The sequence below is a fragment of the Podarcis muralis genome, chromosome 3 (assembly GCF_964188315.1).
Source record: "Podarcis muralis chromosome 3, rPodMur119.hap1.1, whole genome shotgun sequence".
NCBI classification, from domain to species: domain Eukaryota; kingdom Metazoa; phylum Chordata; class Lepidosauria; order Squamata; family Lacertidae; genus Podarcis; species Podarcis muralis.
Window position 1 is genome coordinate 43,478,428 of NC_135657.1, and position 14,000 is coordinate 43,492,427.

At 36.0% G+C, this 14,000-nt stretch overlaps 1 protein-coding gene across 4 annotated transcripts in view; it reads right to left on the bottom strand.

Annotated features, from left to right (window-relative positions):
- The window catches only part of SDCCAG8 (SHH signaling and ciliogenesis regulator SDCCAG8), an 88,060-nt gene that overhangs the window by 46,256 nt on the left and 27,804 nt on the right, over positions 1-14,000 (bottom strand). For all 4 annotated transcript variants that reach the window (XM_028724126.2, XM_028724125.2, XM_077925743.1 and 1 more), the window contains one exon: positions 10,478-10,620. In XM_028724126.2, coding sequence (XP_028579959.2) covers positions 10,478-10,620 — 143 coding nt within the window. The remainder of the gene's footprint in view (positions 1-10,477; positions 10,621-14,000) is intronic.

Here is a 14,000-nt window from a genome sequence, read left to right on the forward strand (position 1 = left end):
ACAACATTTTCCTAATCATAACTTTTGTGTGTTAACATTACAAAAAATTGACAGACAAAGCAATATCCTTGTCAATTTAAAAAGTGTTTTAAACACTTTATGTTATTGAGAGCAATGGATGAATGGATTTTAATAGCAACTTTCCAACTAAACTCACAATTACTGTCATTACGCTAAGTGCTTGATATCCCACTGTGCAGTTTTGCTGTCTGCCTTTTACCTTCTTCCATGCACACTTTTAGCCACTGATTGTGCAGCCTTTCAGTGTTTTCTGCCTTTTCCTTTAAATAAACTGGCTCTGGCTCCTTCCATCTGGTTCCCCTTCCGTCAGCAACCCTGCACCTGTTCACACCTCCTCTCCTGTTGGATTCCACTGAACATTTCCTCCTCTGCCAGGGCTATTCTGGCACTCGCAACCTTTCTGTCATTCAATCCATCTGTCAGAAGTGAACTTTGTTTACCGCAAGCTTCTGCTTTCTTCTTCAAGATGCAAAGCCCCTCAAGGTCATTGTCAAAAGAACTGTCGGCATAGATTTAATCCCTAGCAAAAGACAAAGCTGGACAGTTATCCATTTGTGAAAATTACTTTTTCAGTGTGGAGAAGACAATAGAGAAGTAAAATAAGAGGATATTTAATGGCCATTTGAAAATCCTGCAAAATAATAATAAGAATAATTTCCCCCTTTCTGTAAAACCTTGCACAGTGCACTTTACCTATTTAGCAACTATGCAATAGAGAAAAGGGAAAATCATGACAAAAAGAGTGCAGAAAAGCAGAAATAAAATACAGCTTGTTTAAGTTAAGGCAAAAATGAGATGGAAAATTATGAACAAAATTACATAATTAAGGATTAAAAAAGAACAGAGGAATGTCCTTATTCACACAAATTCTTAGTGTATAATATTTTGTGTTACAGTATTACATTAGAACTAAATAACAGCTATAGCTAGGTTAGTAACTAACCTTGTCACGTTTTAAAAAACAGCAGTGATAATTTTTCTTTTTAAAAATGTCACTCATTTGGTCCGTGTGAGTATCCAGATTGCTATTCAAGTACTTTCCGCAAGTTAACAGAAAGAGCCGTGCAGCTACTTTGAGACATTTCATATTGTTCCTAGGATCTATTATGCAGAGCTATTCAGGCATGCATCTGCTTTTCATAAATTGGTTCCGATAGCCACATACTATTGAATTATTAACCAGCCTCTTAAACGGTTTTACTTATCTGGAAAAATAAACACCTTACAAACTGTTGTCTTGAGCGATATCCAAATTACAAGGTAGCTTTCTTTACCATGGAGAAAAATGTGTCAGAAAGTTAGCAGAAACACCATTCCACTTTGTTAACTGTTTAAAAAATGCTATCCGACACTATAAACAAAATATCTAGTCTCAGCCTTTCCCTGAACAGCAACAATATAATCTTTTAATATGCCATAAATGGATCCTCAAAAAGCTTTAAACATTATTTACACAAATATAAAAAAAATAGCCATTCAATTCGGGATCTGATTTTTAATGTATTGTGCATACTTCTTGTCTTTACAATAATATGCCCCTTGGGTTTTCAATTACCCTAGTAGAAGACCAAGGGAATAAGAAGGTTCAAACTCTTCCAGAAATGTCTACTGTATAGTGTCCTATCCTCTTACCTATGCACCTAATTGCTTTTAGAGCTTCTTACAAGTTACGCTCTGCTGGCAACATGGAATAGCCATAGTCAGGACAAGAAGCCATATACCAGCTGCACTGCTGCAAAATGCTCACAGACTGCAGGAACAAGGCAGGCAGGACTCAGAGTAGTGGGACAGTTGATGTGGCAGTCATGCTGCTATGGATAAAATGCATCTATGGAGCAGGGAAGAAGTTTGCTCCCTGTCGTAATCAAATAGACCAGGGACGGAAGAGAGTTACCAGATGGGAAAGATATAAGTAACTGCTCATTTGAGGTTTTCCTGCTCCTCATCTTGATTTCTATGCCATTTTAGGGCTGGATCCAGGGTAAAGTAATAAAGCATTTTCTTTTACAAATTCCTTTTGCATATAGGAGACTATAAAGGGTTTATTTATTTATGTAGAAAACATGATTATAACAATGTCAGTGATTCTGCTTTCAAATAAATAAATAAATAAATAAATAAATAAATAACGTTCATTTAAAGTCTTGAAGAATCGATCTCTTTCAGTCTAGTAGTTTACAGTTCCCCAGGAAAGAAATTAATGACCCTCACATAGAAAGAATGTAAATGTGTCTTTTAATTATAGTGGCACCAGTTGCTCCTATGCAGCACAATAGATATATAGTATTTTAAATTTGCACCACAAGGTTGCATTTACGTTTTCACCATATTTTGTAAACATATCTGCCACATAAAATACATGCTGGAAGCCCCAATGACTAAATAATATATTTTTATAATGTCAAAACTTTGAAATCTGATAGACCCTCCTCTTAAAAGCATTTTATTATTTAAAAAAGTTGAGTAATTTTCTCCCATGTGAACAAATTGGGGGGGGGGGGAAATAATAATAGGATGTCACAAATATTTACTGTAATAAATATAGATAACAGGCATCTTTCAACAACCGATGGGCATGTGCATTATTTTTCCCTTACCAGACTAGTATCAGTATAAATTTTGCAAATGAACTGCTCTATATCATCAGATGCATTTATAAATCCTTCTCATTTTAGGGGGAAAATGAATCAGGCTATAAAATCTCCTATCCCTCTTCAAGTAATAAAAAAACTAAAGATATAGCAACATGGTCACAATATGGCTAGCTGTTAGAATTTAAAGCATATTTCTTTCTCCAATTAATACTTCATTAATGGCTTTGGAAACACTGTGATTTCAAATGTTATATTTTTTTTAAAGAACAATAATTATAAAACAGAAGATAACAAGGTAGCAGCTAACTGACAGTTTATAAAGTACAACGTAGTAATGATTACTACAGGCACTGCCAGAAAACAAGAGAGCCGATTTATTCCAAATCATTTGATATCTGTCATCATAAAGCAACGTATGGGCTAAATGATGGCAGGTAAATATCTCCTTCCATAATAATGCAGAGCAGCTAATTTATTTACATCTCTATAACTAAATTAACACGTTACACTATTTTAGGCAGTCAAGGGAATGGGTAAGTTTCCCAACCAGATTTGCGCAGTTTGAAAACAATAGAGGATTATTAATTGTTCCAACCCCTTTTTATAAAATTACCTGAAGCAAGACCTTCTTTTCAGTTGTGGAAATATTTGTGGTTTGTACAGCTGCAGGACAAAGAACCAAGATATTTTCACAGAATAGCTCTGGGAAACAGAATGCTTGCAAGATTCAGTTAAGGAGAACAAATGGCAACTTTCAAATCTACCGGAGTCATTTACTAATAGGCTGCTATATCAAATAAGTCTAATTTTTCCCGACAGCCCCAAATTAGATATATTGCAGAAACTGATGCACAAATAGCATATGGCTCTGTTATACCACCTATTTCAAATCCCTGTAATGTTGCTTCCCCTCCCCTCTCAAAATGAATAATTGAGCCAAGCCATAAACCTTCTGCAAAGAGAAAAATACAGAAGTTGAAAAACAGAAGTAGGAGCCACAATTTTCTTTGTTCAGCAAAGAGATATATAATGCACATGTATTGATTTTTGTTCAAAGTGTTTTTATCACTTATCCTGGGTCACTTAGTCATGGTAAGGATCCTTTGTATCGGGTCAATTTATTCAGTAGCATTTAAATTAATTTTAACACACAATTCTACCCCCCCCCCGTTTTTTTTGGCCTCACTATTTCAATATTTCTTTTCCACAAGTCAACCAGCAGCCCTGACTACTACTGAATGGTGGCTGGGCAACATAAAGATGTATGTCGTGATTAAAAGTTAACATCCTGAGACACAGTGATTATTATGCACAGAAGGCAAAATCTGGTGCCCCCTTATTAAAGGGCACTGAGAAAAATATTACAAACTGTATTGATTTCAGTATAGCCCCTAATCCTAACGTGTCCCGCATGTATCGATAACACCAGGATGTAATCTGAATTAGCACAAATTGCTTTCACTTTATTTCAAATGAACACACTTTGAAATGAAAATGAGCAAAACGTACTGATCATGGGATATAAGCCTTGCAATATGCTTCTAACTCCAAAGGAATGTAAGTATGCGCATATATATATATATATATATAGATATATAGCAAACACTTCCATGAATTCGTAACGTCAATTCATCACTGGCTTTATGCATTCCCTATGTTGCAAAATTTTCAGATAAACTGCCCAGTTAACAAAAGTTTTTCTCTGTCTTCTGCAGTAAAAAGGCATTGCAAGGTCTTCTATCAGACCAATGGGCACACCACTGTAAACATCATGGAACTCTGCAGCTATCCTGCAGTTTCCCTCTCTGTGGTCAGTCTTCCCAGCTGCCCTATCTGTTACTGTCTGATTAGTTCTGCTAAGGAGCCCCTCCCCTGCCAGCTTTCAGTGCCATCTGTTCTACACAAGATGGCTGCTGCCCAGCAACCTAACACTGCCCTCCTACCTGGCACCCGGCTACCATCCTTACCCCAAAGTGCTAACACAGGTTCTCACTGCTGGCAGAGTCAGGATTTCATTACTACTACTTTGACAAGTGCAGGGTTGTTTGTAATTTCTCTTTTATCCTGATTTTGATTGTACAACCACCTCCCACTGATTCAGTTTGCTTCAGTTTTGTTGCTCACAGATTTTACTCTCCACATTAATCTCCCTCTGGCATGTTACTGCATCTGTTCCCTTTTTTATTATTAATTTTCAAATTCCCACCATTTTTTGACAAAAAGGAGGTAATCTACACTCTGCTTCTGCCCATTTCATTTTCTTTAATTTGGAAGATAAGTATGAAAGCATGCCAAAGAAGTTAATTCTCCGTTAACAGTTTATTTCCTGGCATCCCAATGCCTTTGTATATGAAAAACAGATAGGAATAAATGTTGACTGAACTACAAGCAATCCTAAATTTAATGAAAAATAAACATATAAAACAGACACTAAGGAGTTTATTAAGCATGTTATCTTATTTCAGGATTTTATACTTCTTTTCAATTATAAGTTTCCAGGTAATCTTTTTGAAATTACATATTTTAAAAAATTAAGAATCATACTTGTGCCAAGTATATTTTCCCATTGATATGTGCTATTATGGATTCTAGTTTTAATGGTGAGTATTCATTTGATATTTTGTCAGTAATGCAATCTAGACTGCTACAATTTTTCACATCAATTATATAAATATGAGTGAACATCTCATATGCCAGTATATTTTTTTAGAACCCCATAAAATTCTGCTTGTCTGTAGCAGACAATATTTAGAAGTACAGCAGTAGTTATTAAGTACCTGGAATATTTATGAGTGGCAGTGAGGAGAAATTTCTTTTGAAAACCAGTAGTGTGTACATATTAGGAACACACATACATTCAATCTTCTAGCAAAGCATGCTGCCAACATTATAACCAAAAAAGCAAAACCTAAGAAACTTAGTTATGTTGCAAGAACCTGGGCAACAGAATGACAGGTTTAATTTATGTGCCTTATTTATTATACATGGACTTCAATTAATGCCAATGAAGCTGTTGAAAGTGTGCTAGAGGCTACTAGAAGCACTGATAAACAGTAGGTATTTGAAGCTAAAATGGATGCGGTGTTGCTAATAGCTTTTGTATGTCCTTCAAAACCATTGTCTTGAAAAAATGTAATTTTCAAATGATTTTTCTGCTTTTCAGTCACGGAATAATGTTGAGCTCTTCTGCTGAAATGTAAACCCTATGAACTATTACCGGCAAAATAATATGGAATAATTTGACACTTCAACTGTTCAAACTGGGCACAATCCTCATGGAGCTTCTTAGGCACAAGCTCTGCAGAAATGAATCTGAATTGTATAAAACCATCAACATATGCTTGTAAAACTCTCATTAGGAGTTCCCAATACCTTGTACCCACCATTTAAGTAAATGTCAAAGCTGCAAAATGGTCTGAAAATCAATAGTTTTCAAGCCCATTAAGACTAACAGTATGCATTTGAACCTCTGTCCTAGACACAAACTAGGAAGACATATGAGTAGACCATAAACTGACTACAGGAAACATTAGACATTATGTTCTGAAGTTCCTTGTGTACATGGAAAAAGAAGAAAAAGTTGTTCTAATTAATATACATTGTTATTTTTGAAAATTAATTGCCCTTCTAGGCAGGCTTCCCCGGTCAAAGCATTCCATTAATTGTGGCACTACAACTGAGAAAGCCTTAACCAAATACTATAGGATTTCACTTTCCAAAAAATAAGAGAGCAAAGACAGGGACTTGGACATTTATGATTCTGTAAATAATAACCAACACCTTGGAATCGGTCCCAGTGCGGTTAAAAAAGAATTCTTTTAACTGCTTCCTGCAACCTATCCTGCTAGGACATGGAAAAACAGGGGTAAACTACTTCCAAACCATTTACAAGAGCAGCTCTAAACTGATGGTGTTATGGTAATCTATGTAAGAAGCAACCAGAGTATGGATGACTGCAATCAAGACCAAAGCATTGAGCTAGGCACTTCACCTACACTTCAGTGTTAGTTGAAGGGGGGGGGGAGCTGTCTGGAGTATCAGAGCAAGTAATAACCCAAATGATCTGTAGAACAGTGGTGAATTTTACTCACTCTTAATAAAAATAAATAGCCAACGAACACTATTTGGCATCAGTTCAGCCAATCACCCATCTTACTTTTCCAATTCATTAGAACAGTTGGATGGTATTGATGGATTTCTCTCAACCAATTATATTTAGAACTGTTTACACAACAGAAATATTAACTGGATTGAGGAATGAAAGATGCAAGCATGAATCAAATGATCAAGAATTCTTAAAGGTACAGGTCTACAGAATGCCTTCTGAGCCCAAATCAAGGCAGCAGTAAAGTAACCTATGCAGCCCTTAATGTTGTGCTCTGTCAATAAAGCTCTGTCCACCTCCACTCCATGTCTCACTGCCTCCTTCAGGCTTGATCAAGAGCACACTTTCAAGTTTACCATCTGCACAACTAACAAAGACTGCAAGGGCATGTACAAAGCTGGTTTTGGGGGGGTGGGGGTGATCTATTTATTTATTTAATAAAGTTATGAATCATTTCATATTGGGGGGAAATTCAAAGCAATGTTCAACAAGAGTTCTATAAAAACAAAAGGCAATAGTAAGAACATATAGAAACAATATAAAATTATATTCTGCCATTTCATAAAACTGACAGTCAGCATGGCTGTAATCACCCCTCTGGGGAGGTCTGTCTGAATAAAAACATCTTTAGTAGCACTGAAACCGTAATATGGAATTCCCACCCACAGAAGACTCATCACAGTCTGGGTCAGCAAGACACGACACATATTATAGGCATTTATGTTTCCACCATGGATTAGCCTAATATTTTTGTAACAATTGAAGGATACTTGCATGCCTGACAGTAATTGTAAATACACACCTAGAATCATTGTAACTGGATGACACTCCCATGTATGTTTTTACTGCATCATTTCAGACAAGTGACTGTCATTCCAATGTGACAGAATAAATAAGAGTGACCCATGACTGAAACATAGGAATCACACACAGTAGTCTACTTTTGGAACAGAGCAAACTAAAACTCTATGGAAAAACAAAGTGCATTGAAGTTTTAAGTATTTATTATTTTGTTAACCATCTCAACCATCTCTAAAACAGAATAAAATTATAATCCGTATTTACTGCCACTGAAACAGGAGCCTAATTTTTGCCATCAAAACTAGCACAAACATACATGAAATATAAATAGATAAAAAACATGCTTCCGCAAAGTTAGTGGGGAAAAGCAGAATGAAGACCAAATATGAACGGTATTTTTTTTACAGGTAGCTAAACTATTTTTTTGGGTGGAGGGAAGCACTATTTTTGAGAAGTCATTTTTGGAGAATAAAAAGTTGACGGGTGACAGTTTTAAACCTGAATTTCATATGGGAGAATATGCCCCTGCAATATATGGGGGGACGGGGATACGGAATTTAGTGCGGCAGATAATCAGATTTTTTATAAAAATAGTCATAATTAGGAATAACAATACATATTTGCACTTCGTTACAACACTCATTTCTCTTCCTATTGGAAATTTATATCATGCTTGTATCTACAAAAGGCTAGAAATCATAATCATACAGTATTTCAATTCCTAGTGTGAAGTTGAGCTGTTTCTGAACACGAAGATATCCACTTATTTTTTAAAGCAAGTTTCTAGTTATGTTGGTGGATAAAAGGTTAAGAGAATGGAGACAGATGGACCACAAAGACAGGATGTGTGAGTCTTTCAAGTCACTATACTATAACTGAGTTCAGATGCCATGCATGCTTGTGCTTTTTCCCCCTACACTGTTTTATTTTTCAAAAACTGCATGTTAACAAGACATCTAACTGCAATTATTTAGTTATTTACGATCAGAAATACTATACTATGTGGAAATAAACTGAACCTTTAAATTAGATGGATCAGTGTTATGATTTGGTATAAGGTTGCTTTTGATGTTCCTAAACTTCCTTTTGTTTTTAAAATTAACCATTGAATTGTCTGCCTGAGGAAAAAAGCAGCCTCACTTTCTTTATGGGTGCAACTTTAATAAAACTTGAGCTGTGTTAGAAGGGCCAAACATAGGCCACTCAACTACACCTGCAGACACGAAAAGCCACCCACAAAAATGATGTACTTCTTTCAAAACAGCAAAGCTCCACAAAGGGAGACAAATGCAATCTGTACTTCGTTTCATGACTCAAGGTGGATAAGACCACAATTTAAAACTATAACACTGACATATGATGCTAAATAAACCATAACAAAAGAAATTGATAAGAAAACACAGCGCAGCAAAGCAAACAATGACAAAAGACTGGCGGTCATGAGTGATTCATCAGACCAGGATTTTGCAGTTCCCCACCCATTTCACATTATCACAAATAAGGAAGTCTGGTTGTTAGACCAACATGAGAACGATAAGGGAATATGAGGAAAATATCACTTGGATAAATGTTGTCATGACAAGTTATACTTTGGAAAGCTGTAAGATAGCAACAATAACAATTCTTAAGCCATAAGAAAGCAAAGCCGAATATCACTGTTAAACCCATCCATCTTCTGCAATCAAACATCTAAAACAATTTCCTGCAGACTACATGCTTATGTAACCCTGAAGTAGTATTGTCTCATCATTAATGTGAATCACTTATTTGGATGCTTAACTTAATTAAGCTCTTAGTATACCTTATTAAGAATGTGGAAGTTTTTCAGAAAAGCTAGCTACAATTTGGATTTTCTCCAAGACACCACACAGCTTCTTAACTTGTATGATTAGCCTTCGGATGGAAATTGGTAAACCATTTGGTTAACTATCACAACAAATCATTATAAAAGAAGTCCTGCAAAATCAAAACTTTTGCTGTCTTAACAACTTACCCAAAACTTTTTTCAAGTTCATTAACCTCTAGCATATTTGTTCTCTAAATACAGGCTGTAAAAAGGGTGTTTTTCTTCCCATCTGCTACTAGCCCATGATCTATATTTACATCATTTCTTTAAAAAAAAAGAGGATGGTGTGATCATTTAAGAAGCATACTATAATCTCCCATATTCATATCCATTGTGCGAGTCTGTATGCACATACAATACATGTACTCGACCCAACTAATACTACAAATCTAAATGCTTTCTGGCATACTTTTAAATCTTGACTTCCATTCCAGAAAGCAGTTCATGCTATAGATTAAAAAAACGAAACAGTAATGAGTTTGAGGTGTTAAATTAATCAAGCTCAGTGGGAGCAGACAGGTGTTAAGAGTAATGGGGCTACTGTTAAGAGAAAAATGCACAAACTTCAGAAAGTTTTTGTGTGTGTAGTTAGTTGCTTGTCTACCACACAAACATTTTTGGCATAGAATTGACTGTTTTATGCATGATCATCAATTTTCTCTGAAGACCATGCATGCATCTAACTATAATCAGTAACTAGGAAAGTGATAGCTATTTTCAGCTTTTACATATCAATAAGGAACTGGAGAGCAATGTGCTATATAATCTCAATTGTTCCTTAAAGCAACTGCATCAAAAAATCTTGAAAGAACAATTGGGTGTATATAACTTTTACTGACTACAAATTGTTCTAAGATGACATTTAACACCGTGATTGTTTGAAGAATACTTTAGATGAACAGAAAGAATACTCTGGATGAATAGATTTGTTATCACTAAATCCCTGCCACGCTTCATCTCGTCTGAATGTTTGGCTCAGTACATCTTCACTTCTAATATGCCTGAAAGCTGTGCACTGAATCAATCTCTAACAACTGTGGATAAGCTGCTGGCAAAAATGTGCAGTATAAAATTGAAATTGGTGCTAAGGCCATATACGATAAGGGGTACCTGGTGAGGTGCAGTTGGTGCTCAGCTTTACCCAGCAATTCTGTTTGTTTCAGACATTCTTCCTTAGCTCTTGCTGTATCCTGCAGTGTTTGCTCCAAACGCAGTTTATATTCATTGAGCTCCACTTGCAATTTCTCTATTTCCTTAAAAGCACACAGAGGAGCAAATTCAATTATAACAATAAGGGAAGTTATATACATCACAAACATTGTACATACATACATTCTATAACAAAAATAATAATCAAAGGGCACTTTAAAGAAAATCATGCCTACAACAGAAATTGAAATGAGAATGAGAAAGACTGAGCTACTAATTTCATTATTTATTATTCAGTGCTACTAGCTTTAGATAAACTCCCCCAAACTTATATAACTACCTGTAATAGGCAGATAAATGCAGCAGTATCAGCAGTCATGCATAGAAAATAAGCCTATTAACATTCCAACACAATTACCATATTCTTATTAGGGTAATTAAATTAAATAAGAAACTATTAAGTATATCAAGGACTCCTTTTTTAACAGTTTATGGCTGTAGAAATTAGGTTGATCACTCTAAGTCCTCGTCCCCAGTTCCCCTTTAACATTCTGACCCATTCATTCATTCATTCACACACACACACACACACACACACACACACCCCCCCCCAAAAAGGCATTTGTTTAAAACAAAAAAACAAACATAATTTGACAACTGTCAACTAAAGCCAAGACAACCTCATAATTCTACACTATAGGCATAAATATAAGCTCTCATTATTTTCTCAAGGGAAATATTTAAAGCGAACAGATGGGCTTTATACCATCCCCTCAAGATAAATCAGCTCAGGTTCTGTCGGACCAACAAAAAAGCATATTCCAACATAAAAGGACTTTTGCTGAAAATGGCCTCCCTCTACCTGCCAGATGTTTAAGCCTAGGGATTTAAGGCAATACTATGTCTGCTAATCTTGGTTGTGTACAGAGAGCAAACAGCTTCTCATTTAGTTTGAGCCCAAGATCCCAAGATAAAGATTTTAAATGAATTTCACCCAGAAACAACAAAGAAATGTGTGTTACACTTAAAACACTAAGTTAATGTTCTTTCCATATCCTAAACTAGTTTTCATATCTAAAAAAGGATTCCCGATTACTATGGAAATATAATTTCTATATTCAACTCACATACATGAATAACTATGGCAAATTTATTTATTGATTTAAAGCATCTTCACCATTCTATTTGGCCATAAGTGTTTCTAGAACTGATAACAGAAGATCAATAACAAACAAGACTCTTAGGCTTATACTCTAAAGGAAACTGGAGTGATTGGGGTGGGGAAGCAAACTCAAGTCAGCAGTTTTTAGCCACCAAGTTCTTTCAGTTAACTTAAATGAAAATAGTTTGAGAGGAGCCAAAAATTGCTGGTTCTTCTACTGCAGCCTGATAGAGTAGCCGGTGCTGAAGGATAGTTGATGGAGAGGGAAAGCACAAACTGATTTCTCAACAGAGTTGATGTAGTGCCCTGCCTCCATTCCCCCCCTTGCTGTAGACTGGTGGAGTGGCACCCTCTTATAGTAGAAATATTAAGTGGGTTACATCCAGTGGTGCTCTTCTCCTGCTGGAAGACTCTTTGACTGAGCAGGGGTTTCTATCAGTAGAATGGATAGGGAGGCAATGTTAGACAATTCACCACCTTTTGCAGCCCACATCACTAAGTGGTTAACAGTTATGGTTGTTATTAACAGTGATCATAACCCAGAAAAGAATTAAGCCCATTTAACCCCATTCAAACTATAAATATTTATTGCCCTATCAATAGAAGAACATGAACACTTCCGTTCATTGAGAACACTGGTTTGCCCAGCAACTACTATCAACTGTTGCTTACTGTATATTTTTGTCGGATCTGATTAGTGCAGAAAAATTATATATTGAAACCTTAGTTTAATAAAAATACAATTTTTGTGATATATGTATAAAACACTAAGAATATTAAATGTAATTCTAATGCAGCTTAACAAGACTGTGAGAATTAAGATGTAAAATAAGCAATGTATTTTTACATCACAAAATTATGTATTTATTCATTATGTTATATAATGTACTTATTAACTATGTTATAGAAAGCCTTCTATGTCATATAAAGTGTTTACCTATTTTCAAATTAAATACATTTTCAGTCACTATGTATCTAAATAATAAATGGAAAATTTCAATTTAACAACCTGATTCTATGCATGCTTACAAGCTCCACACACACAATACATATTTGTTAAATCTTGCCAGGGCAAATTCTGTTGTTTTTTCCCTTTTCTACATAATAACAGCCACACAGCATCCAAAGTCTGTTGTCTTATATTCTTATAAGGGTTTGTTCCTTTGGGTGGAGGCAGTGGTAACCAATACAGCAGGTGAGGATCAAACTAGCAGGGGTAAGTTGACCTGTATAAGCAAGATTTGAGAGGACAAGGCAAAAGGAATTGATCTATACCAGTTGCATCCATATGAAGTGCAGTACCAGTATCAGTTTGAGGGTTGTGGGGAAGGGAGTAATTGTAAGCTATATCAATTGCACCTGCCTTACCAGGCTTCCTGTAGAGTGGAGTGTTATTATTTATTGAATTAAGTGTATTGTAGTATGTTGTTATTATTAACTGAATTTGTTGCTTTTTTAACAAAAAGTAACTCAAAATGACTTACAAAAAATAGCATGTACATTAAAACCAACATAGAACTAAAACCGAATAAAAGCTAAAAACACATTCATCTTTATAAAAAAAGGCAGGACTAAAACAACCCACCCACTAAAGGAGGCAACAGATAATTAAAGAATGAAGGCATGGTGGAAAAGAAACTGGGATACCACCAAGTGGGTTGTCATCCACCAATCGCTTGAAGGCTGGAAAAAACCGTCATTACGCCAAGAGGATTTCCAATTCCCCCCTCCCTTTCATTGGCAATTTGCCTTCTGATGGAGCACAGAAAGGAATACGGGCTTCCATACATTCTGAGAGCATAAGGAAAAGGAAAAGGAAACAACCAAGTGAGGGGAAACAGTATAGTGACATGACAGGCTCCTGATATCTGCAGTTGAATCTATAGCAACTAACTGGGGAAGAAATAATAGCCTGCATAGGATGGACGTGGGTAGTGTCCTCGTGTCCCTTCAGAAACACCTTTCAGAACCTTCTCAAATAGGCACAAGGACATCACCAAGTGGGATGCTCAAAAGCCAACCTTGTTAATTCCTGGGTGGAAGATAGGTAACTAACTGCTCTGAAGCACTTGTTGGAGAATGTGCCTGCCAAAGGCTGCCTCCAAGGATGCATATACAGTAAATTCATGCTATAGTGTTTAGTGAAAGAGATTGGGTGGGTCCCAGTTGCTGTCCTGCATACCATCTGTAAAGGAACATTGGTAAAAATTGCAGTGCAAGCCATTGCTGACCAGATAAGATGGGCAACTATGCCTTCAGGAAGGACCAATTTTAGGGAGGTGTAAACTAATGAAATAAAAGGTGTGAGCCACCAGGCCATGA